This window comes from Nyctereutes procyonoides, unplaced genomic scaffold (genome assembly GCF_905146905.1).
Source record: "Nyctereutes procyonoides isolate TBG_1078 unplaced genomic scaffold, NYPRO_anot_genome, whole genome shotgun sequence".
NCBI classification, from domain to species: Eukaryota; Metazoa; Chordata; class Mammalia; order Carnivora; family Canidae; genus Nyctereutes; species Nyctereutes procyonoides.
In genome coordinates, this window is record NW_026575160.1 from 16,926,384 (window position 1) to 16,953,436 (window position 27,053).

A 27,053-nucleotide genomic window follows, 5' to 3' on the forward strand; every position below is an offset into this window, starting at 1 on the left:
CTTCATCTCTGCTCCATGTGTTATTTTTTTTTATAATTTTTTTAAATTTTTATTTATTTATGATAGGCACACAGAGAGAGAGAGAGAGGCAGAGACATAGGCAGAGGGCGAAGCAGGCTCCATGCACCGGGAGCCCGACGTGGGATTCGATCCCGGGTCTCCAGGATCGCGCCCTGGGCCAAAGGCAGGCGCCAAACTGCTGCGCCACCCAGGGATCCCCTGCTCCATGCGTTATTAGCTGGAGCTGGCAACAACTCCCTGGGTTGGAGCCAGAACCAGCCGAAGGCCCAATCTCTCACATTTGGTGGTCGGTGTTAGCTGTTGGTTGTTTGCTGGCACATTTACATGTGACATGTCCGTGTAGCTATGTGGCTTCCCCATAGTGCAGTGGCTCGATTCCAAGAACAGTTGTCCCAAAAGGACAAAGAAGAAGTATATGGCTTCCTTGTGACTTTGAGACAAAGTCACACACAGTCACTTCAATGGTACCCTGTTGGTCAAGGAGGACACAGGTCATTCTCAGGTTCACAGGGAGAAGACATAGACTCTACTACCCAATGGAAGGAATGTCCATGTTACATGGTTTTTAAAAAAAAAAAAAGAAAAAAAACATGTGGGATGGAATATGTTGTGTTATCTATCTTTAGAAAGGACAGTCTGTCACATTTGTGACAATAAAAAAAATCTGATTTGGATACAAGATTATTTGAATATCAAGACTGATTAGCAAAGGTTTTAATTGTAAAAGTAATATTCCAATATGCTCTTTCTTCTTGAACAGAGTACTAGATTGTAGTCAACAAATACTTGCTTCCTATATATTCTTAGACTTTTTTTCTAAGATTATCAATATCTTCCCCCTCAGTCCTTATTTTTTATGTGGACAGTATAACAGATGAGATCAACCAATTTATAGGACATGATTACAAAGAATGTAATACAGAGAAATTGATTTTTTTTTTCTTCAGAAAATGTATCCTATAGTGAAATGATGGCAATCATCTTTTGGGATTGACCTGAAATGAAGAGAGTATTCATTGCTGATCACTTGGCTATTTGGGGGGAAAAAAAATCTTACAGAGTAGTAGCAAAAAAAAAAAAAAAAAAAAAAAAGTAGTAGCTGTTCTCAGCCATTTTTATTTTTTGCTGCTGACAAGAGGATCTCTTATGTACTGGATATTCTGATTAGATACCCTAATATACATGTGACTATCCTGAGTTTCTTGTCTCCATCACTAGAAAATAGATCTGTAATTTTTGTGGTTCTCGTGCTTTTTTCTCTGATCTGTTCTCTCCTGAGACTATTAAATATGAAGGTGTTTAAGGGAAATGCTGCCAAGATATCTCTGCCTTTCTTAAGGTGATACAATGTGAGGAGAGTAGGGAAGTGTTTTAGCAATCGGTAAGGTCAAGAAGTAGCTGTAGTTGGATTCATCCAACCCTGTCAAGTCCTGATTTCTGTAGATCACTTTAACCATTTCTCTCAAAATCCAGAAAAACCACAGCCAAAAAGATGATAATGCTGATCATGACAGCATTTCCCTTTGTAGTACATAGAGTTTTCACCAAAGAAGAAAATGACTTGTAATTTAATCACACAATTAAAAGTGTGATGTAAACGGGCCAGTCAAGTCCATCCTTTCTTCCTTCTTGAATCTCTAAGTCAAGATGAGACCAGTCTTGGGCTTCTGTTTTCTTTTGTTTGTTTGTTTAGTGAAAATTTTCAAATGTATACAAAAGTAGAGAAAACGGTGTGGTGAACTCCCATTTACCCATCCCCTAACTTAGCAATTACCAACTCATGGCCAATAGACACTCTTTAAAAATATAACCACAATAACATTACCATACACTTGAAAATTAGCAATTCTGGAGCCTGTTGAAACATGCAAAGGGTGTCATTGGAGAAAGGGAAGCAAAGATATGTAAATGGCATATAACATGAAAAAGGAAAAGAGTTCCAATCTCTGACATCTTGGAGAAGGTTCCAGTTTGGCAGGTCTTCCTTTGACGTGGAGAGCTACACCCTTTCTATCCTAATAAATCCTCTTCTTTTTTTGATAACACTTGTTTGAGTTGGACTTCTGTGATTACACTTGGACATGTCATGACTTATGTTGCTACTATCTGGATAGCTTAGTGTAACTCCTCATCTCCATGTTCTTTGATTTCTCACACCATCCAACTTAGTAACAGTAATAATGCTTTTAGCTACCATTTTTTGAAAGCCTGTCACTCTAACCAAGTGTTTTACATTTAATCCTTATAAAATGTAGCAAAAAGTTATTTCTCTGTGTTGTAGATGAAGATTTACATGGATTAGCTTCCCTGTATTCTTGTTGTGCCTAAAAAGGTAATATAAGTCTGTAGAATCAGACTCTGAGTTCATCAGACTGTTTCCTTGCCTTCCTAGGCACAGAGAGACGCCTTCATTGCACTTATGGTTGGTCATGTGATTGGGTTCTACCTCTGAAACGTGAATAGAAGAGATGTGCCCTGTTTCTTGACCAGGCCCATGAAACATCCCATTTGCTCCCCTCTGTGCCCTCCGTGTCTGCTATCTGGTTTGCCATGCCTGGATGACCTTGGCAACCACACGTTGAAGGTGGCAAAAACTGATGGCCTGGGTCCCTGGAGTGGCTGTATGCAACAAAGCCCCCTACCACCAATCTGAAACCTTCTGGAGCTGCTTTTATGAGTGGTAAACTTCTATTGTATTTAAGCCACTGTGTATTAGCGGTCAATTATTACAGCTGCTAGCCTTCCTTAAATCTTTATATACTGCTTCAGTTATACCTCACCAAGTAACAGACCATCCCAAAATTTTGTGGCTAAAAAGCACAGCCTTAACTCATGGTTCTGAGAGTCAGAAATGTAGGCTCCTGCCTATACTTGTTCATGCAGCTCCAGCCAGCAGATGCATCAGCTGGGGGTGGTGTTGTCTTAGTCGCACATTTCTGGAGATAAGTGCAGGCTGGCTGCTGGCTGGACCACGTGTCTCCAGCAGCGTTGCCTGGGATTACTGACATGGTAGTGGAAGGGTTCCCAGTGGCAAGGGAGGACAAGCTGCAATCTGCAAATACTCTTCAGGCATCTGCTTGCATGTGTTTGCCAATGCATCATTTCATGACCCCTTGCAAGTCACAAAGGTAGAGGGAAATGTAATGTATTGGGGAAGCATTTGCTATAATGATCTACCACACATATTATAGTACTAATGCAAATCAAGTTAGGCAAATCATTCACAGATCTATAACATCTTGGACACATATTTGATAATATAGTCCAGCTATGAGGCTGTTTTCATAACCTGACTCAAGTTCTAATATCAGTGTTGGTTATAGTAAAAATCATGTTGATTTTGTTTCAAAATTACATTTCAGGCCTATTTATAATGATGAAATATTTACAGATACATCATAAATTTAGATTAGTAGAATTGGCATTTAAAGAAATAAGCCTTGGGGCACCTGGGTGGCTCAGTGGTTGAGTGTCTGCCTTTGGCTCAGGTCGGGATCCTAGGATCGAGTCCCACATCAGGCTCCTCACAGGGAGCCTGCTTCTCCCTCTGCCTATGTCTCTGCCTCTCTCTGTGTCTCTCGTGAATAAATAAATAAAATCTTTTAAAAAATTAAAAAAGTAAAGAAATAAGCTTTCATCATCATTTGTATCAACCACTGCAGTGATGTTTTAGCTTACCATCCAAGTTAAGGTAGCCCTTCGTACCTGATGCTTAACGGATCCACCTGTTCCTGCAGCCTCAAACTGTTCCTCGTCTCTCGCTGAAGGTCTCCTTGTTCCTGCTCATCTTGGGATTACTCTTTATTGGTGCTTAGGGATAGCGGTCGTATGGCGTAATGGTTGAGCATACAAACTGGAGCCAGATGGCTTGATTATCTGCGTCTCACATACTGTGTGATCTCGGGCGAGTTACTTTAACTCACTGTAGCTCAGTTTCCTTGATATCATCAGGTTACTGTAAGGAGTGGAAAAAAGTATATATAAATGATTAGAAGAGGGGCTGAAATACTGTGAACCTTCTATGGGCGTTTGGCACAATTACAGTAATGTTTTGGTGTCCTTGACTTCGTTCAGTGAAGTAGGCTCTGGAGGCTTCCTTCTGAGGAAAGACAGTTGGGGGAAGACTGTAAGTGCTGCCTACTTAACACCTTTTTTTGTCTTTTCAGAAACCAAAGGAAACAAAATGGGCAAAAATCCTCCCAAAAAAGGTTTCCACATTTAGAAGAAATATGTTCTATTCTACTCTGTTTGTGGTTCCCCTTCTCCATGAAGAGATGATTGTTTCAGAGTCTGGCATTAGCCCTGGTTGTTGACAGTGTGCCAGCATCCCCCTCCTAGCCTCACATACCCATTTGGTCCGCACCCCACCTTAGCAAAGCCTTGCTGCTTGTGAAAGCCTCAGTCTCTCATTTGTGCTACAGGCTGAGGCCCAGCTCACCTCAGGAGCCTCGAGTTCTCAGTCACCACCTCACTCCCTCCTACACCTGCCACTCCTCCGACACCTGTCTCTCTCTCCCAATTAACATTTAACTCCTGGTCTGTCTTTAGATGAATGAACCCTCCCTAGATTCCATATCCCCTTTGAGCACTGTCCTATCTTTTCTTTCATATATTTCTTGAAAGACCTCCTAAATTCAGTTACTTCTCAACCCACTCCAGTCTGGCTTCCCTGCTATCAGTTTACCAAAATGGCTGTTATCCAGGTGATGCTTAGCCTCCATGTCACTGAACCCATGGGCACTTTTCAGGACTAATCTCACTTTGACCTTTCAAAAACATTCAGTGTTGACTAATTTCCTTATTGAGACCAATTTTATTCACCATCAGCTCTCTGCTGTCCTGTGGATGGTAAAGTCTTGTGTCTCTGACTCAGGAGTCTCTTGTGTCATGCCAGCATCCATGAAACAGTAACAGTCTAACTTATTAACTTGTAAATAGGGTAAAATGAAATTCCAGACATGACATTAATCATTATATTCCTACCAGCCCCCAAAACACTTGAGATAAAGTAGGTCTTCAATATTTATCTCTGAGGGGGAGGAGTTGGGGGAGGAAGGGATGGAAGGATGGGCGGGCCTTCTCAGCTCTGCTTAAGAGTTGCAAGGATCAACCCTTTCAAAAGAGCCCAATGTGTTCTGGAGTTTTTCTGGGTTGAGGATACCGATATAGGAGTTAGGCACTCTGGGCTTGCAGAGAGGCTTGGGTTCTATGGGTCTCTTGGATGTGTTGTCAGGGTAGGGGAATTAGGAGGTGAGAAAGGGAAGTGGGACAACAGCAAAGGCAAATTTGGTCAGCCTTCAGTTCTGCCCACAGGCCTGGGGCAGTCAGTGAAGTTCAGCTCTGAAGCTGCTGGTGCTGGAAACTTCAGGTAGGAACCGTCCCCGTTAGGACAGCCTGTTCCCCTTTTACGATTAGCATTTTTTAAAAAACAAGACCAGCAGTGTTTTTGCACAATGATTAAAATTGTTTTAGAAACAAAATTGCTTTAGGACAGATAAAAGTGAAGGAAGGAATAACAATGTTGTAACTACAAAAATTTATTAGACTAGAAGCTGAATAATGTGTATAAAGGCAGTCTTTAGGTGGCAGAGGGTTTTTTGAGATGGCAAAGGTAACAAGAATTATCTTGGGTTTGACTGGATCAAGCATTCTCAACCAGGAGGGTATCACCCCTAAGAGGGTGAGAACTGGTTCATGGGGGACCAGAAAGAACTTGGGTATTCAATGATTTGTGCCCAGGGGCCATAAAGAGAAATACAGTATAACTGTGGTGTTAGAATTTCATGGTGGGGAGGCAGATTAGGAAAAGATGTCTAAAAAGTCTCCTTAAAGGGACAATAATGGAAAAAAAGGGGTTGAAAACTAGATGAATTTCACTGAACTAGATGATTCAAATGGAAGAATGCTGTTGATCACCAATGAATCCTCCTGGGAAAATGAATTAGAAATAAGTGCATTATCCTGACGGAAGGAAAAAGACCTTACACATTGCCTAGGAATGTGGGAAATAGAAAATAAAACCCACTGGGAAATATAAAAGTAGCAGTGGGCAGCTGGGATATCCCCCACAGCTGCTCAACAGATGATGAGCCGCTGTCTCTGTAGATATCAGGGCCCAGGACACTGGGCTGATGGCCTGAGCCACACTGCGCCAGCCCCCGGACAAGGTGCTAGGAGCTGACACAGCTGGGTGCGAGCCAGGATTCAGTTCACCCACCCACCTCCCACCCTCCCGATCTGTTTTGTTTTCCCTTGTCTATCTCCCTTCCTACTGTCCTCTCACGACTCCCGTCATTCATTCCTTCAACAGGCTGGGGAATCAGGAGCAATGTTAATGAATGAAAGAAAAGAATGCCAGAAACAGAGAACCACAGGCTGACATCAAAGAAATGACCTCCAGCCATATGATTGTACGTAGAAGGCCAGATAGTACATGCTGACATCTGTGAAATCAAATCACAATGCAAACAGGCTTTTGGCCTCCCTCATCCACATTTCTGGGTATGACACGGATATGCAGTTCCTTAGCAAAATAAAAATGAAAGACGATGTCAAGTACGGGGAATACATCTTATCCCAGAGGTATTCAGCCTTGGAAATGGCTTCTGGCTCGAGGCTGCTTAACAGTCCCGAGCTTGTTATCAGTCTGAAAATGGTGGTGGTGTTTCGGAGGGGCTCTGAAGGACAGGGATGATGGCCCAGCACGGGCCCCTCTTTTCTTTTGCCTTAATCCTGGTGCTCATGAAGGCAGTGCTGGAAGGAAAATGTTGTGATCAGATAATAAGAGTTACTATTCTGGAACCCTTACTACAGGTTAGGTACTGTCTTACGTGCTTTACGTATATTAATACACTCCGTTAACCAAACAACCCTCTGAGGGGAATACTGTTATTAGCGTGGGAAACCCAAGCAACAGAAAAACTCAGCTACTTGTTCAAGGTCACATGACTACCCAGTCGTACTGAGATTTGAACCTCAATCCTCAGGGCCCAAGGACTTGCAGTCAGTACTACTCTTTACTGAGCCTTCACCGACTCTGCTTACCCATGTCTTTGAACACAAGGATGAATGGACTTGAAACGAAATTGCTTCTTTCACTGTGTATTTGGTATGGAGTCTTCATTAAAGGACAATGTGTCGGTCACGAGGCCCCCAGCACAGCTGGACCCTTGGGGGCCACTGACTGAATGGATTAGTTGCTTGCTGGACACATGCTGCCCTCTTGTGATGAGAACCATCCAAATAGGATCTTCTCCAGCTGTCTGGAATGCACCTACTTCCTTCCTTTGGTCCAGATCCATGGTTGGGGGGTTGGAGGATATGTGGCCAATGAGGAAGCTGTGGGCTCTGGAGAGTCAGACTCGCATCACCCAGCCTTCTCCAGAGCGTTCCGAGCCTTGTGACTCTTGGTGACGCTTGTAAACATGACTCCAGAGTCTTGTAACTTTTAGCACCAGGGATATAAGAGACTTTTCTTATTGTAGGCTTCCTGAAGAATCCCAGGGACACTGCAGAGACCTCATCTGTGGTCTTAGGACGAGTTTATTTTGTTTAGGTTGCCCTAGTGGATTGGACCAGATTTACCTGATTTAGCAGGAAGATGGTGAGTTGCAGAATGAACTGAAGGTCATAAACTATTAGAACAGAGGGAGGGACGCCTGGGTGGCACAGTGGTTGAGCATCTGCCTTTGGCTCAGGGCGTGATCCTGGGGTTCAGGGATCGAGTCCCACATCGGGCTCCTTGCATGGAGTCTGCTTCTCCCTCTGCCTGTGTTTCTGCCTCTATGAAATCTGTCATGAATAAATAAATAAATAAATAAAATCTAAAAAAAAAAAAAACCAAAAAAAAAAAAAACGGGAAAACCAAACCACAGAGACCTGTGTTCTAGTTCGTGCTCTACCAGTAATATGCTATGTGACCTTGGGCAAGTTGCTTTTGCTTCAACACGTTTCCTCAGTGGTAGAGTGTGGGAATTGAATAAATGAGCTCAAAAGCTCAGGTGTTGCCAGCTGTGGCTTTCTACATTTGCCAAAATCCCTTTCCTGAAGGGTTTTTCTCCCCTACCTCAGCCCACCACACACACGAACACATTTTTATGCACATCCTGATTAGTAAGAAGAGCTGCACCCATAGTCACAGGTTTTTAGTTTCCCTTGTTCATGAAGTCATTCCTACTTTGTAGGGTTGTTGGGGAGAGAGAGCTTCCGTTTGACCCAGTATTAATGGGTCCAGTCAGACTAGGTCTGTTCAGGCAAAGCAAGGACATAGATACGTCTATATAAATTTTTTAAAACTGATTTTAAAGATACTGATACCTACACTAATGAATTACTATCTTGCATGGTACCAGTTTCAAACAGATACTGATATATGGATCATTCATTCTTTCCTAAAGTTGTAGTGGTCACCAGTGCCAGTCTGTAGCTATAATCTGTAGGGTGGGGAGGCAGGGGCAGTGCCTAAACACTGTCTAGGGTCAGGGCCCAGGACACATTGCTGGCTTCACGTGACCTTGTTCTGTAATCTCCACCTGCTTCCAGACAATTTAGTACACCCCTAGACTCTATGGGCTGACACAGGTTGGAAAATGAAAATTTCATAGCAAGAAACTTTGACTTGATAATCCCACTCCGAAGAAATAATCCTAAAGAATTTTCTACTTCCACAGAAATGTTGTATAAAATAATCACCACCAAACCAATCTGGAAGACAGGATTTCTAACATTTGGAGCATAATTAAGCAGACCAACAATACGAATGATCATTATAAAGCCTATGTAACAATATGGGAAAATGCACCTGAGGACATTATGCTAGGTGAAATAAGCCAGAAATAAGCCAAAATAAGTTTGTTTTACAGAAACAAAAACAAACACTGTGTGATCCTACTTATGAGATACTTAAAATCCTTGAGACAGGGTGGTTGCCAAGGGCTGGGCAGAGGGGAGAATGGAGAGTCATTTAATGGGAGCACAGAGTTTCAGATTCTAAGAAAATTCTGGAACTGGATGGTGGTGTTGGTTGCACATTATGAATATATTTAATACCATTGAACTGTACATTTCAACATAGTTAAGATGGTAAATTTTATGTGTATTTTACCACAATAAAAAAATTGGGGGAAATGTCATAGAGTAAGCAAAACCTGGGAAGATGACGCGCAAAAAGTTAAAGTAACTTACTACTGTGTTATTTATAAGCATTATTTAAAAAATTTCCTTTAATATTGTGATACTGCTTTTTGTAATAAAAAAGCACTGGCAGGGAAAAAACCAAGGAAAAAACTTTGAGACCTTTTGATACTTGTTATTTCCTCCCCCCCCAAAAAAAAAAACCACCCAAGTAGTCATGGGAAAAACTTGTTTAACATCCTTGCACTTATTTTATGATTTACTGTTGTTTAAAAAAATTTTTTATTACAGATCACTGGGGACCCATAACCTTTTCAGTGCTTAGCGCCTCTAAAAGTTTTAAGCTGGTCTTGGGTGTAGTCAATTCCAGTTCGAGGCTGGGAGACTCATGCTGGGATGGCCCGGGGGACCCTGCTGCTCTGCTACAGCACGTCTGTGGTACCTCGGCCTCCTCGCCAGCAAATTCCATTTTCATTGAAATTCCTCTCTCTGGACCCGGAATGATGATCCTGGTTTTGCCTTTCAGCTCCAGGGCAAGGGCTTTTGTCTGTAAGCGAGCACTCAGTTACCGGAAATAGACATGCAGCACACCTGGAAATGGACCAAAATATCCAGGAGGCAAATGCTTCCAGAAGGGGACACCGGTAGAAAGCTCCTGGGCTCCTGCTCCATTCTTTACTGCTTGAGGACGACATGGCTGTGCCTCCCCCTCAGTTTGGTGAGTAACACTTGAATGGGTACAGGGCTCCTTGGTGATCATGATGGAAACTGAGGGCTATGCCTTTCTCTGTCAAAGCCAGACTATTCTAAGCAACGTGATGGGGAATATTCTTGGACCTGACCTGGAGAACTTCCAGGCCCATACGTAACCCCATCAGGAAGTTCCCTAAGCCTCCCAGCTGAGAAGGGCACCCCCCAGGGGGTTCCACTGAGCTGAAAGGAACAGCAGTGGTTACAGTGACTAGCATGGGCTGACCCAGGCCCCACCACTGCACCACCTGCTTTCCAGAATGTCTGAGCCTCACAGCCACCCCGGGGATCAGTGCTGGGATTCCCAGTTTTCAAAATGCAGGTTGAGCTTCTGACAGCCTTACCACCCGGCCCAAAGCCACCTGGTGACTTGACATGGCTTTTCTTTTCTTTCTTTCTTTATTTTCTTGGTAAGTTCTGAGTCAGCACAGACATGCCATAACCGTATGTCTGAAATGTGGGAGCTGTCGTTTCTTTCCCAAACCAACCAAAATGTCCCGTGGGAAGAGAGAGTCCTATCCTAGGTTTGTGGAATTTTTTTTTTTTTTTCAATTTTCAATGGTCTTTCTTTTGGTTAGGAAGTGTCTCCTCTTGTCTGCATAGAAGCTCACCAGTGAGTAATGGAGAACCCTTCTGGCAAGTTAGGAGACTGAGGGATAGAAAATCCGTTGTTCACCATCTAGAAGACCAGAAGTATTTCCAAGTAAAATTTAAGCCAACACTACACAAATTCTAATTTCCTTAAATTTAAGTAATCTGTAAAGGCAGTACTATTTGGTAGTTTCTGAGTAAACTTTAGTCTCTCAAAAGTTTAGTTTTAGTGGTTTAATGAAATCTGAATCTGTCAGCTGTGAAGTACAGTTCTTTGACTCAGGAGGTCATCAGCTCACCACGCTCATTCCATACCTCTTGCCTAAAATCTCTAATCGGGAGAGAGTTGCTGCCTCAGGGAGTAACTATTGAGTGAATACTCAGGTCTGGGGTGAGAGGAGGAATAGGTCAGAAGGTTCCCCTTACTTAGTGGAACTTCCTCAATCGCATGCCTCCTGACGGGCTGCTATACAAAGCCAGACTGGACCTCAGAATTCAGAGGTACTGTTGGAAGGTCCCCTCATCCCTTCCCCTCTCGTGTTTGGTCCTTATCAGCTTGGTGCCTCTTGCCACGGTGGGTGACAGGTCCACTCAGCAGTGAACAGCCACGGAAGGTAATGGACGTTGAGCCTGGCCTGCCCTACCGTGGCATAATGGTGAGGGCTGTGGAATTTGGCCCATGAGGTCGATCCTGGCCCTAGCCATCCCTGACCAAGTCTGCTCCCCTGGGAAGCCAGCTGTATGGATTCAGAGGTCAGATGGAGGAAAAGGCCACAGTTGCTTCCTTGGCTTTTTTTTTTTTTTTTTTTTGGTCCCTTGGTAGGTGGAGAGGCCTGCAAAGGACCATAACAATGACACGCCTGGCCTTCCTTCACCAGGCTCTTCACAGCACCACACGCCAGGGCCCCACCCAACACAGTGATTATCTCTGAAGGGAGCCAGGCATGGAGTCCAGGGATGCAGCATGCTTATCAGGCTAAATTCCCTTTTAAAAGTCCCAGACACAAGGGACTAGGGTGGCCCATTTGGTTAAGCGTCAGCCTTTGGCTCAGGGGATTGAGCCCCGAGGGGGAAACCTGCTTCTCCCTCTCCCCCTCCCCCTGCTCATGCTCACTTGCTCATTCTCAAGTAAATAAAATCTTTTAAAAATAATAAGGGATGCCTGGGTGGTTCCGTGGTTGAGCGTCTGCCTTTAGCTCAGGTGGTGATCCCGGGGTCCTAAGATCGAGTCCCACATCAGGCTCCCCACAGGGAGCCTGCTTCTCCCTCTGCCTGTGTCTCTGCCCCCCCCCCCTGTGCTCTCATGAATAAATAAATAAAAATACTTTTAAAAATAATAAAAATCTTAGACTAGGGCAATTAGAAATATTTTCAGTATTTTATTAAATGAATTGGCAAAAGAAACGAGTTATCTGGTAATATCACTGCCCCCTCCTCCATTTAACATCCAGCACATAACTGCCATGATGGTCACTGTAACATGCTCTGCTGGCTGGGTTCTCAGCAACCACAGCCTAAGTCCACTTGGGTCATCCTCACTACTATTCCAGGGCAGGGAAGAGACTCTCTTCCTCACGAGGGCAAGAGACAGGGAGAGAAGCTTCTGTTTAGACACCAGGGCCAACAAAGGCAAGCCAGGCCTTCTGCCTTTTGGAAGATGGGCACGGTTCTTCCTCAGGCCCGCCCTTATCATTCTTCCTGAGCAGAAACTCAGCATGATGAGGACATCACCCTATCTCTTAAGCCTGCTTAGGGGGTACCCCGTGATCTCTATCAACAGACCCTGAGACTCCAGGAGTAAAACAAAAGCCTACGAAGAGCCCTTGTTTTGGCAAAACGGTGGACATATCAAATCCTGACTCTGCGCACTCCTCAGTATCCACAGCTGTGATGTGGGCAGACGGTCAACGTGTGGGGAAGACCTGAGGAGGAAGAGAATTTCCAGGTAAAACACTTGTTCGTTGAGCACCTTTTCTCCAAGAAGCTTGGCACCAACTCTAAACCATGTCCTCAACTCTTCCATGAAGGCAGCATGACCAACTCACTGCCCTGGACCTGAGGGCCGTGTTTGAGCTCAGTCTTCCTCTAACGTCCGATAAAAATAACCCTGGATGTGCTTACGCCTCTTCATAGTGTATTTACAGTAACTAAAATGGCTCTCCAGGCACACTCCTGCCCTGTAAAATTGTAACAGCTATACAGGGAGGCTCATCTGGGTCATCGAGGCAGCAGGCTCTCCCGGACCCCCCACATAGAAGTGGCCTCTCAGAAGCAGATAATCCTCTTCTCATCTTCAAAGACTTTGGCCTCCTCTGGCTTTATCAAGTTTCCATTTAGGCTGTCGGAGAAAAAGAACACAGGTAAAATGTTAAGAACTCGTAGGGAGCCTTGCCAGTGCGTGTTCCTAACAGACTCTGATTCTTCACGTGGCCCCGAAGTGAAGGAACGTGCTCTACTCAGACACTTGTTTGATAACATTACTCCTTCCCAGCTATCGTCACTCTCTGAACTGGCTCTCACTAAGGTCACCAATTAGCCTCTGTGACCCTGAACTTAATGACATCTCTCAGAACCCGTGTGTCCTTCACAGGCATTTGGCTGTCCTGCCCTCTGCCTCCTTGAAACCCCACACTCGCTTGGTTTGGTATTACGCTCTCTGGTTTTCTCCTCTGTCTGACACTCCATCTCCGTCTCCTCTCCCATGTTCTCCTGCATGTAGCTTCTACATACTGGATTTCCTCCAGGCTCCCCAGCGATTGGTCCCCCAGGCGACCTCATCCCTACATCATTGGACTTGCAGCCCAGACCTCTCCTGTGTGGCTCCACCTACCTCAGCATCTTCATCTGGATGCCTTGCAGGCACCTCAAGGTGGCCATACCTGCCTAGGGCCCCTCACTCGGTGAGTCGGACCCCTCTTCATCCAGCTGTGCAAGTTAGTGACCTGAGGATCAGCCTTGACTCCTTCCTCCTCATCTTCACATTCTGTCATGGAGTTCTCTCTTTAAACATCCCCAGAATGCCTCCCTGGAACTGTCCCCATCCTCACCACCATCATGGTGGTCTGAGTGCCATCACCTCTTCTCTAGATGTCTGCAGTGTCCTCCTGACTGGTCCCTTTACTTGCACTCTTCTGGCCCGTTCCAATCCATTTTCCTGGAGGACCTAGAGTGCTTTTATATATATATATTTTTTTAAGATTTATTTATTTATTTATTCATGAGACACAGAGAGAGAGAGGGAGAGAGGGAGGCAGAGACACAGGCAGAGGGAGAAGCAGGCTCCATGCAGGGAGCCCGACATAGGACTCTATCTCAGGTCTCCAGGATCAGGCCCTGGGCTGAAGGTGGCGCTAAACCACTGAACCACCCAGGCTGCCTGAGTGCTCTTTTTATAATGCAAATCTGGTCATCCTCTGCTTCAAACCCCTCCATGACTTTCCATTGGTTTTGGGATAAAGACCAGTATATGTAGCATGACCCACAAACGTCTTATGTTCTATTGTGCCTCATCTCCTCTGCCCCCTGTTGCCTCTTCTTCCATACTGTCTGAGCCCCAGGGCACATCAACATCTCACTATTCTTCAAGGATACCGTGCTCCTCTGTCCTGCCTCGGAGCCTCTGCATATGCCGTTCCCTCTACCTGGAACACTTTCCCCTCACCTCAGCAGACTAACCCCTATTCAGTCTTCAAGGCTTAGCTTCAATACCACTTCCTTAGGGAGAAGTTCCCTGAACCGTCATCTGTATTAGGTTCCCTTCTTAGCTTTCTCCTTAGAGCATCATGAATGATTTTTTCTTTCTTGTGCCTGTCACTAGGTAGTGAACCTCTGAGGGCAGGTCCATTTCGGTCACCACTAGATGGTGCTAGCACAGTATCTGGCACTCAGACACTTGGTCATTCAGCCAATAAAGTCGCTCAGCTCGGGACAAGAAGTGACCACTGTATTTTTTTTTTTTTTTAAAGAAACCACCCACAGGCCCCAGGTTAAGGCCCCATCTCAGGAAGCTGGGACTTAATACCTCATCTAACTGCAGTTCCACGTCCCCAGGAATACCACCTTTAGCCAGGCCACAGGACCAGGAAATTTCCTGAGAGACCCATTCTGCGCCCCTCAGGAGGGCAACCTTGCCTACACAATGCATTCCTGACCAGTCAATTCCCTTTTTTTTAATGCTCTGAGTCCTCCGGGTTTGTGCCCTCCTTGCTGCCCCCTCGCTGCTCACCTAATGGGTCAACAGGGTGGTGTAGATGAGGGGCTCTCACGGAGCACCAGGCCTGAGCCCTGGGCCAGTCCACGCTGGGATCCCTCCCTTCCCAGCTCCCATGCATAGTCCCCACTTAGTGGGCTTTGCTGTTCTCATCCCTTCCCCATTTGCAGTGGGCAGTCCCACCATGGGGAATGCTGGGCCAGCCCATGCTGTGCACTGCCCTCTCTGGGCCAGTCGCAGGTTAAGGCCCCGTGGTGACAGCCCCGCTGGGTTAAGGTGCGCAGGTGCGCACGTTTAAGGGTCTTGTTTTGTGTAAACAAAGGCTTGTTAGCTAATGGGATCCTTAAATTCTGAAGTGTCAAACATGCCACCTCCCGGCACACCTGCTCATTTTATGTCTAAACTCTATGGTGCCAGAAGCTGTATCTAGAGAAATGGCAAAAGTTTGCTAAAAACAACCTAGAAGTACAATGGCCACAATGGGGGACGTTCCCATTAGATAAATGGTAGTTGAAGAAGTGTGTTTGAAAGCCTGGGTTCCCAAAATAAACCAAGCGGGATACCAGTTTACACTGGCCAGCAGAAGCTCCAGAAGTTTTCAAAATTCCAAAATCTTTTCATTAAAAGATTAATTAAAAGTATTTGGCAAAAGGCTAAAGAAAACAAAAGGTGTAAGAGGTCCCTAAAACGAGGTTCCAGTAACTCCCCTCTGTCCTCTCATTCTACTAATCCTCTGACTGCTTTGTCTTCCCTCCCACCCCCGAAAAAATGCCACCAGAAACCAGATTCACCTTACAGGCGCCCCCCCATATGGACCATTCTCAGAGTTAACGAAACCAGAGGATTTTTTTGGTGAACTGCTACATTATTCCCTTAGACAGCCAAGAGGAAACTCCAGTAGAGAGCAGAGCTCCCACAGGGGACCCTGGAAGGACTGGCAGCGGAGGGTGAAAATGCTGCGCAGAATCACTTCTCCTGGATGTGCCACAGGGCCCAGTGCAGAGGGAAAAGCAAACCATCCATCACCCTTACCTTCCCGAACCCAAACCCCTTGTTCCCTGATCCCCTCCCTCCCAGGGGCAGCCGTCACCCTCTTCCTTCCTCATCTGGTTTTGTGCAACCAGGCCTGGCTCTCTGCCTGCCTGGCACCGGCAGGTGATTGGTTCTTTCTTTTGACTGTCTTCTGGGAGTGACTGGATTTTGGGAAGGTAATATCCTTTGCACCCTCTTTGGGAACCCAGCTTAACACCCAAGGGGAGTTGTTATTCAGGACTGCCAGAAATATCTGAAATTAAAATATGTGCCCAGAGGGAAAGAAATGGATGGAGGATAATGTAGTTGGGGTAGGCCAGTCAACCTATGATGTCATTCAAGTTAGAGCCCAATTCCTTGAGAAATTGAGGGCAACTGTCCTTATCTGCCTTTTTTTTTTTCAAAGTAAAAGTTCGCTCCAGGCACAATTCAAAATTCACCTATTCCTTTACCTATTCCAAAACTTCCCTTATGTATCTCAAAAGACTCGTAAATGATTGGTCTTGGGAAAACCCAAGTCCTTCTTCCAGGAACTTACATTCTTTCCCTGTCCCTTGAAGTTCTACATCTATCACGTCTTTGAAATGTAAACAGCCCACAGTTACCTGAGTCAGAGAAAAAAGGAAAAAAAGAGGCCTTTCGAAAATACAGACTGCTTTAAAAGGGCTGTTGTGACCAAATTCTAGCACAGCCTCCGTAAGCTTGATTCCACGGACAAATACAAATCTTAAAACCTCTTCTCCACAGATACTAGTAACTACAGGGTCTTTGCCTCTGTGTGTCTGTATGTATGTCATAAACGTGAGATCGTGTTTCTGGGTGATATTACTAAAATCAATTTGTAGAAGAGCTCTAGTCAGTTGCTTTTGTAGGGGCCAAGGGCAGGCTGCTCCAAAATGGGCCACTGTGGCATATTGATTATTTTAAATAAAACGTATCTAAGAGGCAACCTGTATAAGGATACTCAGAAAGCAGGGAATAATTCGCCAGGTGAAAGTCACCCTCCCTCTACGAGAGAGGTAGAGACCTTGTTATCACCAAAGCTAGGAAGTTTAGAGCCAAGAAAGCTATCTAAAAACAACCCTTGTTAATTTTTTACAGATTTAATATCACACCCCAAATTCTGCCTAGAACTTCTTCCTAATTGGAGCTCCCAAAGTTCCATTTTCTTGGTCCTATCAATTCCTCATTAATTTATTTCTGGTTTCTGTCTAAAAAGTATAAAAACTACCCACCTTAGTCATTTCTTTAGCTCTCAATTTCATTATTGGCCCGCTTGTGCACACGTAATAAAACTTGGGTTTATTCCTCTGGTTAATCTGTTTTATGTAAAGTTAACTCTCAGTCCAGCTGGAAGACCTTGAAGGGTAGGGGAAGAATTTTTCCTTCCCTTTGGTTGGCACAGTGGGCAGGATACTAATCTCCGTTCTGCTGCAACATGGAGACCCTGGAACATCTGCCATCCAGCCAGCAGAAGGGACGATTTCTGATGGCATCAGCCTCCTGGCTTCTCGCAGGGTCTGGTGGAATGAGAGGGGTGAGAATCTTTCTTTCTCTAACTTAGGTTAGCAGGAGAAAATACTATAGAACTAGTTCCTTGGGCTTAGTGACTATTGGTGAAAATTTGGTAGCGTACTCTTTGGTTACTGATCATTCCCTCCCAGAGATGGTCACTGTTGTCTATTATGTTGAGTGTCACAGAAAGGACTTCTCACAGGACTGAATGTAGGCTTCGGCCCTATAAGCCTGCTGTGTAGCCGGCCTCACAGACTGGTGAGGTCACGGTTCTCCTCAGACCAGTGTCTGTTTAGACAAACTTTGCTGTGGGTTAACATGAACACGAGGTAAAGGATGTTACTGAAGAAACATCTTGGAAGCCCAAGCTACAAAATTGGTGGTCACGGGTCAGCACTTAGAAGCTGTTAGAGTGCTTATCATTAAACTCAAAGACTTCCCGTTAGGATAATTTGGCCATGGAATGGGTTAGATTCATACTCGGTCCCCTGCTGGCTTCAAGAAAATGTCCATGCAGCAAGGTAGATGGTAAAACACCCCAGAGTCCCCAACCTCAAGGCATATCCCTTCTAGGTATTGATTTGGTACCCAGAGACCCAAGGCTTAAGGCAGGGCTGTTAATGTGAATATAAGAGATTTTTCCTTTTGTTCTGTGTCCTAAGAGCTTGGCCTTGTGACCAGTGAGAATATTTTCTCTGGTCTCTGCCAGTCGGGAGGGCATACTTACTAGGGTGCGTCTTGGCGGCCAGTCCAATAGACCGGGGACGCAAGATGCACAGTTACAAGCAGCACTCTCTGTCCAGCCATGCCAGCTCTAAGGAAAGTTTCTTACAAAAAGATCCCAGCCCATAAGGGGCCTTTGTTGCTTCAACCTTCGTTGCTCCTTAGTGCTGGAAAAATCTCATCCCATTAGCACCTGCCTGATGTCACAGATTAATTAGCAGGTCTGTGACTAGAGGCATCTCACACTCGTGGGAGACCAGAGGCACCGTAACACCACCTCGTTCTTATGGCCTGTAAAACGAAGGTGTTTGCTTTCTCAGACTATTCTTGGGAGTAAGCTGTTGGATCATGGGAGCTGCATCATCTGTGCTCTCTCTAGGGATGCCTCTTGGGTCTTTGTTTAAGCTGTTGGGTTTGAATCACTATTGAAATCGGTAAGATCCTATTTGTCAATGGCCAGACACTAGGTCCTTTAAATTGGCTGTTTGAAAGCAGAAACTCATCTATAAAGAGCTCTCAATTGTCTTTTTAGTATATAATGGCTAGTCTTAGGGATTCCCTGGACAAGATAAAAGGACAAAAATTCAACTTAAGACAGATAAATGTCTATATCCCCTTCTTAAAATCCAGCCCAACCTCTAGATTCAAAGTACACAGGCTACTTTTATAAATCCTAAAAGCCAGAAGGTGAATTTCACAGAAGCACCTGGGACAAACAGAAGGGCATGGTTTACTGGAATTGACCCATCAGCCTCAGACATTTTTATATGCTCACGTTTGCAGGTGGATCCTAGACCCCGTCCCCCCACCAAAAAAATTCACGTCCACAGATCTTTTACAAAGCCCTTTTTCCTCTAGTTTCAGAAGATCCTATCAAGCTTAGAGAAACATTTAAAAGATTTGACTATTCACAACCCCCCTTCACAGAGGAAAGAGATGACCAATACAATTTCTCCTAGGCCCTCCTACGAATGATCAGAAGGCTATGTTGAGAGGCTAAGAGAAGCCAAGGCTGAACTGTGTAACCGTGAAGAAGGCTTTTGTTAAAATGCTTTATACAGACTGTACAAAAGCATAAATCTTTTGATTCCCATTTTAGTTAAAACTCCCCTTGATACAGAGAAGCAAATTTAGTTAAAAGGTTGGCCAGTCAGGCACCTGGGTAGCTCAGTGGCTGAGTGTCTGCCTTGAGCTCAGGTGGTGAACCTGGGATCCTGCGATCGAGTCTCACATCGGGCTCCCTGTGGGAAGCCTGCCTCTCCCTCTGCCTATGTCTCTGCCTCTTTTTCTGTGTCTCTCATGAATAAATAAAATCTTAAAAAAAAAAAAAAAAGGTAGGCCAGTCCCTTGATATTCGGCCTGGAATCTAGTTTTATGGGGGAAATTAAAAACAACTGTCTTTGTCTTACAAATCTCTATAAAACCAGAAATGAAACTCTAAAAATAAGTCAAAACCCACCTATCTTTACCAATCTCCAAAACTCACCTGTTCCTCTCAAAATACTTATGCATATTACCAAGGTCAGGATATTGGAACAAAATTGCCCTGTACTTAAAGAGAAAAAAAGGTAAAAAAATTTTCCCCCCAGAGGAATCAAGCATTTTATTTTTTTATATTTTTAAGATTTTATTTATTTATTCACGAGAGAGAGAGGCAGAGACACAGGCAGAGGGAGAAGCAGGCTCCATGCAGGGAGCTCGATGTGGGACTCGATCCCGGGACTCCAGGATCACACTCCTGGGCTGAAGATGGCACTAAACTGCTGAGCCACTGGGGCTGCTGGCATTTTATTTTAAATAGAACAAGGAAGCACTCACTTATTCTCTCCTTAAATCTATATTCAGGCAGAGCTAATATTCAGGCCTATATAAGAAAATACTGCCCTGATAGTTTCCAGAACATTATTTACCATTCTGGTCCCAAGCTGCTGAGATTTAAAATCACTTTTGGTAATGAACCACAGGATGGTAAATAAACAAGACTCCAACCACATCACTTTGAATTTCTTGATATCTTGTCTTGTGTTCTATCACCCATCAGAACAATTCAGCTTCCTTGAAACATTTGAATAGATGTGTGTCCAAGAACCTAGCACCACGTTTTTAAAACTGAGGAAGTTACCTGTGCAAGTCAGAATCTAATATCCATTACATAGTGACAGCTTGGCCAATAAATAAGAATATGTTCTTTCCGGCAGCCCGGGTGGCTCATCGGTTTAGCGCCGCCTTCAGCCCAGGGTGTGACCCTGGAGCCCAGGGATCAAGTCCCACATCGGGCTCCCTGCATGGAGCCTGCTTCTCCCTCTGCCTGTGTCTCTGCCTCTCTTTCTCTCTATGTCTCTCATGAACAAATAAATAAAACCTTAAAAAAAAAAAAAAAGAATATGCTCTTTCATGGCTAGGAAGAGAGACTGCCACGCTGACATGTTAAAAAAAAAAAGTCGATTTTAAGTCACAATTACCCCAAAACTCTTAGAAATAAAGTATTTTTGCATTATTTTTCTATTCCTGTAAATCAAATCTTATCTCACTTTTGAAATGTGAACATAGCCCACCATTGCCTGAGGCTGAAGGAAAAATCGGAAGGGAAGAGAAGAGGCCTTTTTAAAATACCAACAGCTAACAGGGCTCTGGTGCCCACTCTAGCGCCTCTGATAATAGGCAGATACGCTCCAAATCTCCACCTTGGACAAAGCTTGGATACCTTCTCCATACATTTTCCACCCCCATCTTCTCTAGGACTTAGGTAGGAACCGTTCTTTGAAATGCAAACTTGAGAGGGAAGTTTTTCATCAGAAAAAGGGAGAGAGGGAGGAGGTATTTGGAAATTGGGCATGTAATCTCTCTACAAACATTAGTAAAACCAAAAGCTAGAAGATTCTGTTTGCATCTGGTCTGTGTATTTGTTGTGTGTGTGTATCCAATGTGTTGTAAATGGGAGATATTTTCTATACTTCTGGATGGTGTGGCTAAAATTAATTATAACAGAGCTCTATTTAGTTTGTCTAAAGGCAAACGCTAGTAAGAACTGGACATTCTAAAACTCAGAGAGCTAGGGGCTTGCCTGAGTGGCTCAGTCAGTGAAGCGTCCGATTCTTGATTTCAGCTCAGGTCATGCTCTCAGGGTCATGAGAGGGAGCTCTGCGTCCAACTCACTGGGAGTCTGCTTGAGATTCTCTCTCTCCCCCTGTCCCTGCCAACCCACCCCCCACCCAGGCCTGCATACATTCTCTCTAAAATAAATCTTCAAAACTCAGAAAGCTAGAAACTAACCCAAATTTTTTTTTTAATTCACATGATCTGGGAAAATATTTGGTATTAAAACTAAAGTTATTGGTTTAATTAAAATAGACCTGTCTTTAATCAGCATTAAATATAAAACTTTTACCTGCCTGTGTTTACTGAAAGTCAAATGGGTTTCATGTTCTCTCTATTGCAAAATCTGTCAGAAAAAAAAAAAAAACAGAATAATGGTTAAGTTTGTCTAATGCCTCATGAGGCTTTATGAGTGGTCCAGATATAATTATTAAGAACAAGTAAATTAAATAGATGTAAAGATTAAAAGGTTTCTAGGTAAACTTTCTAAGTAGATTCCAAAATCTTTTGAGTAGTAACCCAAAAACTTTGAAGTTTTGCTAAATTAAATGGGTAGTTCAATTCACTGAGTATCTAGATCATTGCCAAATAAGAAAAATTAATACAAGATTAAGTATTAATAAAGGTTAACTACTTTCACCTTTAGTTTCTCTGTATAAGACAAATTTGAGTCTGTTAGCAAAACCTGTTTTGTGCTATTGTACTATGAAGAAACATGTTTCTAAATTACGAAATGTATTCATAAATTTGTTATTCTAGGGGTGCCTGCCTAGCTCAGTCAGTGGACCATGCGATTCTTGATCTCTCAGGGTCATGAGTTCAAGTCCCACATTAGGCATAGAGCTTACTTCAAAAAAAAGTAAGAGAAATTAAAAGTAATTTTTTTAATTTGCCAATCTAAAGAATTCTGATATAACAGTAAGCAGTTGTAAACTACTTACTTTTCACTAGAAATTAAGGTTTCTAAGAGTTAAGAATTCTAATAAATGTAATTAAGGCTACTGAAAATAAGAGAGACAAATCTATATACAGGACAAGTAAGATATGTGTTTTTGATAAGAAAAAATAGGAATAAAAGCACATTCTTTGTAGTGGAAAAAGAAATAAATTGGTCCTGAAGTGAGGCTGAAAACTTAGGGCAAAATCTGAATGTAAAAAAAAAAGTTGTAGAAGGTTTATGGAAAAGAAATCTTTGGAAAGAAGTTTTCTGTGTGGCCAGTACTGGGTAACAGTAAATTTAAGTAAATGAGTTTTATTATCAAAAGTACACTGGTACAAAATTAGGATTATTTTCTCTGTGTTAAAAGGACAAAATTTTCTTGGTCTGCTCTTAGTAAGAAATTATAAGCAAAAGTTTTTCTTTACCTTTAAAGGATGCTGCGTTTTGCCAAAATAATTTCCTATGTTTGTCAGGCCTTTCATTATTTAAATAAAACTGAGTCTTAATATTAAAAGGGCTAAATTTTGCTTACAACTATGTAAACTTCTATTGGCCTTTATAATCTTTTATTGTCACTTTGGTTAAATGGATAATTAACTATTGTTTTATAATGATTCGTGTTCCTACTTAACCAAATGTCCAAACCTTTTATATTTTTTGACATAACTTCCCAAAATCAAATTCTAAAATGAAGTCGTTCCGACCACAATCTTAATTGAAATTTTCCAGAGGGCTCCTTGCACATTTCAGAGATTTTGTGAGTAATTAATTAGGCTTGTTTGTTATTGTGTTTAATCATATGGACAGCACTGTCAAATAAGTGCTACCAAAATTTATATAGATGTTGGTTATCAAGATAAGTGTTCTAAAAATTATATGAAACTCCAAACAATCTGATAAGTCCTGGTATGTTATTATCTTAAAGCATTATATGTCACAGAAATAACCAAACATCCTTGCCACTTGCATCATAATAAACTCTAATCATATCTTTAACCAAATGGCCATTTTTAAGACTTCTGTCATTTACAGTTATACTTTTCACACTCAGATGCTTTTTTTTTTTTTTTAGAGACAAATGGTTTATTTGGGAACAAGAAGTAAAAAGGAATTTTTAATTCCTCTTCTCTATTCTCGTAGCTGAACTGAACTGTGATCGTCAAATGGACAGCAACACACGAGCACTCCCCTGCAGTCCTTGAACTTGTGCAAGATGCAGAGAGGCCTGAGTTACAGGACTTGCAGTGATCCTTTTCTAGACAGAAGTGCCAGCTGTCGTGCTCTGTAATGTTTCAGGGGTAGCTCCACTGTCTTTCTTGTCTTCGGGTTTCATGGCAGGAAACAGAAGTACTTCCTTGATGTTATTGGAGTCTGTGAGAAACATGGTGACACGGTCGATGCCCATGCCCCAGCCAGCGGTGGGGGGGGTAGCCCGTATTCCAGAGCAGTGCAGAAGTTCTCATCTATGAACATGGCTTCATCGTCGCCAGCAGCTTTGGCCTTAGCCTGTTCTTCAAATAGCTGCCGCTGCCGCTGCCGCACAGGGTCGTTGAGCTCGGTGTAGGCGTTGCAGATTTCCTTCTTCATGACAAACAGCTCAAAGCGCTCAGTCAGACCCTCTTTAGAGCGGTGCCATTTAGCCAAAGGGCTCATTATCTGCGGGTGATCACAGATGAATGTAGGATTGATGCATGTCGTTTCCAGGAACTCCCTGACAAGCCTGGCCGTGGTCCGAGGTGGAGGGCATTCAACAGCTCTTGCTAGACAGATGTCATCAAGAATTTTGCGAGTTTCTTCAGTTTCAAAGAGCTTAGTTTCTGGCAGCTTCACCCCCAAGGCCTTCTCAAGCTCTTCTACCATGCTGATTCTCCGGAAGGGTGGGGTGAAGTCAATCTCATAGGCTTCACCCTCTGGGCCATCTGGATGGTATGTGACCTTGTAATTGCCCGTAATGTGCTTCACCATCCCTGAAATCATCTTCTCTGTGATTTCCATGAGATCATGATAGTCTGCATAGGCCATGTAGAACTCACAGGTGGTGAACTCAGGATTGTGAGTCAAATCAATTCCTTCATTCCGGAACTGGCGTCCAATTTCATAAACCCGGTCAATGCCACCAACCACCAGTATCTTATGGTAGAGTTCTGGAGCAATCCTCATGTATAAATTCATGTCCAGCTCATTGTGGTAGGTGATGAAAGGCTTGGCCACAGCTCCCCCGGGGATGATGTTCATCATGGGAGTTTCAATCTCTAGGAATCCCAACTCATCCAAGAAACTCCTTATGTATGTGATGATCTTAGAGCGGATAATAAATTTCTGCCTCACAAAGTCATTCAGGATCAAGTCCAAGTATCTCTGACGATACCGTGTTTCCTTGTCTTTGAGGCCAAAGTGGAGATGAGGTAACATATGCAAGCAAGGAGACAGCAGTGTGATCTCGTAGGGAATGATGCTCAGCTCACCCTTCTTGGTTTTCCCAGGATTTCCCTTAATTCCAATTATGTCTCCCTGACGTAGTTTGTTATTGATGTGATTAAATTCTTCTTCTGATTTATAATTCCTGGAATTGGCCATGACTTGCAACTTGACCCCTTCTCCTCGAAGGTCATAGAAGATGAGCTTTCCCCCAGAAGCTCTTTTGGCATGTATCCTACCTGCCACATTTAAGGTGATGTCAGTCAGGTGGTCCCCAGGCTGCAGGTGACCATACTCTTCGATGAAATGAGTGAGTGAGATGTCAACAAGGAACTTGTGCGGGTATGGGTCTTCCCCATTGATTTTCAGTTGGTGGATTGCTTGGCTGCGTATCTTGAAGTATTGATTTGGGTCTAGACTCTCCTCCTCAGCACCCACATCATTATCAGTGGTGTGATTGGTGGCAGCAGCAGTGGCCTGGCTTAGCTGTTTTTCACTGAGCTCCTTCTGCTTGGCTTCCTTCTCTGCAATTTTCTTCTCAGCTTTTAGGCGCCTCTTTAGCTCATTTTTGCTCAGTTTTGGCTCGCCGGCGTCCACTTTCACCTCAGCACCCTGCACCGCAGCCATCTTTCCCGAGGGCCCGACCTGAAAGGGCCACTCAGATGCTTTTTACAGAAGCTTCCTGCAAATGTATTTTGTCTTAAATGAGACTCAGAAAGACCTCTCAATACAGGTTTCTGATAACCTTCAGCTCATAAAACTAAACTGGGTAAGAATTTCCAGAACTCATAGAAGAACTCAATTCAAGCAGAACAAGAAAAACGTGATTAAATGCACTAAAGAGGATAATTTTTATAACTTTTCACTTAAAATATCACTGACGTTTGGGGGATCCCTGGGTGGCTAAGCGGTTTAGCGCCTGCCTTCAGCCCAGGGCCTGACCCTGGGGACCTGGGATCGAGTCCCACGTCGGGCTCCCTGCATGGAGCCTGCTTCTCCCTCTACCTGTGTCTCTCCCTCTCTCTCCCTCTCTCTGTGTATCTCATGAATAAGTAAATAAAAATATTTAAAAAAATAAAATATCACTGACTTTTTAAAAATGTTTTTTTTCTCCAAATTTAAGGAAACTTCTTAAAATACTTAAAACAATTACCAAGCGTAGGTTTATCTGCATTTGACTACTTATTACAAGGAAACTAAAAATTTAGATATCTTAGTGCTACTTTGGGAAACTGAAAAAGGCATCTACCTCTAGAAATTGTGAAACATACTCATAAGTCTGAAAATCTAAAGAATGCTGGCATAACAGTTCACAGTTGCTTACTTACTAGCTTTCACTGAAAATTAGGGTTTTAAGAGTTAAGAATTCTAATAAAGGGGCACCGGGCTGGCTCAGTCACAAGAGCATGTGACTCTTAATCTCAGAGTCATGAGCTGGAGACCCATGTTGGGTGTAGAGATTACTTAAATAAATAAAACTTTTAAGATTTTATTTATTTATTCATGAGAAACACAGGCAGTGGGAGAAGCAGGCTCCATGCAGGGAGCCCGACGCAGGACTTGATCCTGGGACTCCAGGATCACACCCTAGGCCGAAGGCGGCACTAAACCGCCAAGCCATCTGGGCTGCCTCCAATAAATAAAACTTAAAAAAAAAATCTAATAAATATAATTAAGGTTACTGGAAATAATAAGAGAAACAACTCTGTATGAAAGGAAAGAAGGTTGTGTATTTTTTTGGTAAGAAAAAATAGGAAAAAGAGAAATACACCTTAGATGGAAAAGAAAGGACAAAATCTAAATGTAAAAAAGAGAAAGTTCTAGTAAGTTTTTAGAAAAGAAATCACTGGAAAGAAATTTGAATGTGTGGTCAAGGTGACTTTGGTGCAAGACAACAGAATCTATAAAGACGTGTACTAACTCCATTCTCCTTCTCCTTCCGCAGAAAATGGCCCCTCATTGCCAGACTTTTGCCATCCTGGCATCCTTAAAATATGGCAAAGATCTGCTCCAGAACCAGAGAAATTAACGTTGGATGGACACTTGGTTCTTCCTTGCTCCTTGACAAACTCTGTTTTTGGTTTTGGCCTTCCTGTACTCATCACAGTGCATTCAAGATGACTCAAATTATATAGACACTGCTGAAATACTCTTTTTGCAACTTTATAGAAGTTTCCCCACTAATGTCTGACTGATCAAGTCCCTAATCCTGAAAAAGCTGTTTTGTTTGTCCCAGAGGCCTCTGACCTCCCTGCTCTGGACCCTTTGAACACCTGCTCTTGGTACCAGTCACCAATAGTCTGGTTATTGCATGGGCCTCACCCTCCCACAACACTTTGCCCTCCCTGTGGGAAATTTAAAAAAAAAAAATTTGTGTCTCTGCCTCTCTCATGAATAAATAAATTTAAAAACAAGAACAGGGGATCCCTGGGTGGCGCAGCGGTTTGGTGCCTGCCTTTGGCCCAGGGCGCGATCCTGGAGACTCGGGATCGAATCCCATATCGGGCTCCCGGTGCATGGAGCCTGCTTCTCCCTCTGCCTGTGTCTCTGTCTCTCTCTCTCTCTCTCTGTGACTATCATAAATAAATAAATAAAAATTTTAAAAAAATAAAAAAAAAAAATAAA

The 27,053-nt window shown here is 43.4% G+C and overlaps 2 protein-coding genes, 1 long non-coding RNA gene and 2 other non-coding genes across 11 annotated transcripts in view; 2 read left to right on the forward strand and 3 right to left on the reverse strand.

The window, feature by feature from the left end:
- Window positions 1-981: 981 nt before the first annotated feature.
- Window positions 982-1,050, forward strand: LOC129503008 (small nucleolar RNA SNORD2). The gene has a single exon (XR_008663098.1). It is a non-coding gene; the product is annotated as a small nucleolar RNA SNORD2 (small nucleolar RNA).
- A 2,468-nt stretch (window positions 1,051-3,518) lies between these two features.
- Window positions 3,519-26,978, forward strand: LOC129502789 (uncharacterized). 2 transcript variants are annotated; one of them, XR_008663029.1, is made up of 4 exons: window positions 3,519-7,624; window positions 9,680-9,871; window positions 12,275-13,394; window positions 26,374-26,978. It is a non-coding gene; the product is annotated as an uncharacterized LOC129502789 (long non-coding RNA). The 2 variants fall into 2 exon arrangements; XR_008663028.1 differs by having other exon boundaries at window positions 3,519-9,871.
- The window catches only part of NOD1 (nucleotide binding oligomerization domain containing 1), a 67,177-nt gene continuing 52,822 nt past the window's right edge, over window positions 12,699-27,053 (reverse strand). For 5 of the 6 annotated variants that reach the window (XM_055314585.1, XM_055314588.1, XM_055314587.1 and 2 more), the window contains one exon: window positions 12,699-12,832. In XM_055314585.1, coding sequence (XP_055170560.1) covers window positions 12,760-12,832 — 73 coding nt within the window. In that variant the 3' untranslated portion in view covers window positions 12,699-12,759. Of the gene's footprint in view, window positions 12,833-21,362; window positions 21,417-27,053 lie in introns of all 6 variants that reach the window. The other variant, XR_008663027.1, reaches the window with a different exon arrangement.
- LOC129503003 (small nucleolar RNA SNORA24) lies at window positions 20,088-20,172 on the reverse strand. The gene has a single exon (XR_008663093.1). It is a non-coding gene; the product is annotated as a small nucleolar RNA SNORA24 (small nucleolar RNA).
- LOC129502788 (lysine--tRNA ligase-like) lies at window positions 21,928-25,331 on the reverse strand. Its single transcript, XM_055314590.1, is given in 2 exon segments — window positions 21,928-23,436; window positions 23,439-25,331. Coding segments are annotated over 2 exon segments (1,788 nt in total). The 5' UTR covers window positions 25,056-25,331; the 3' UTR covers window positions 21,928-23,265.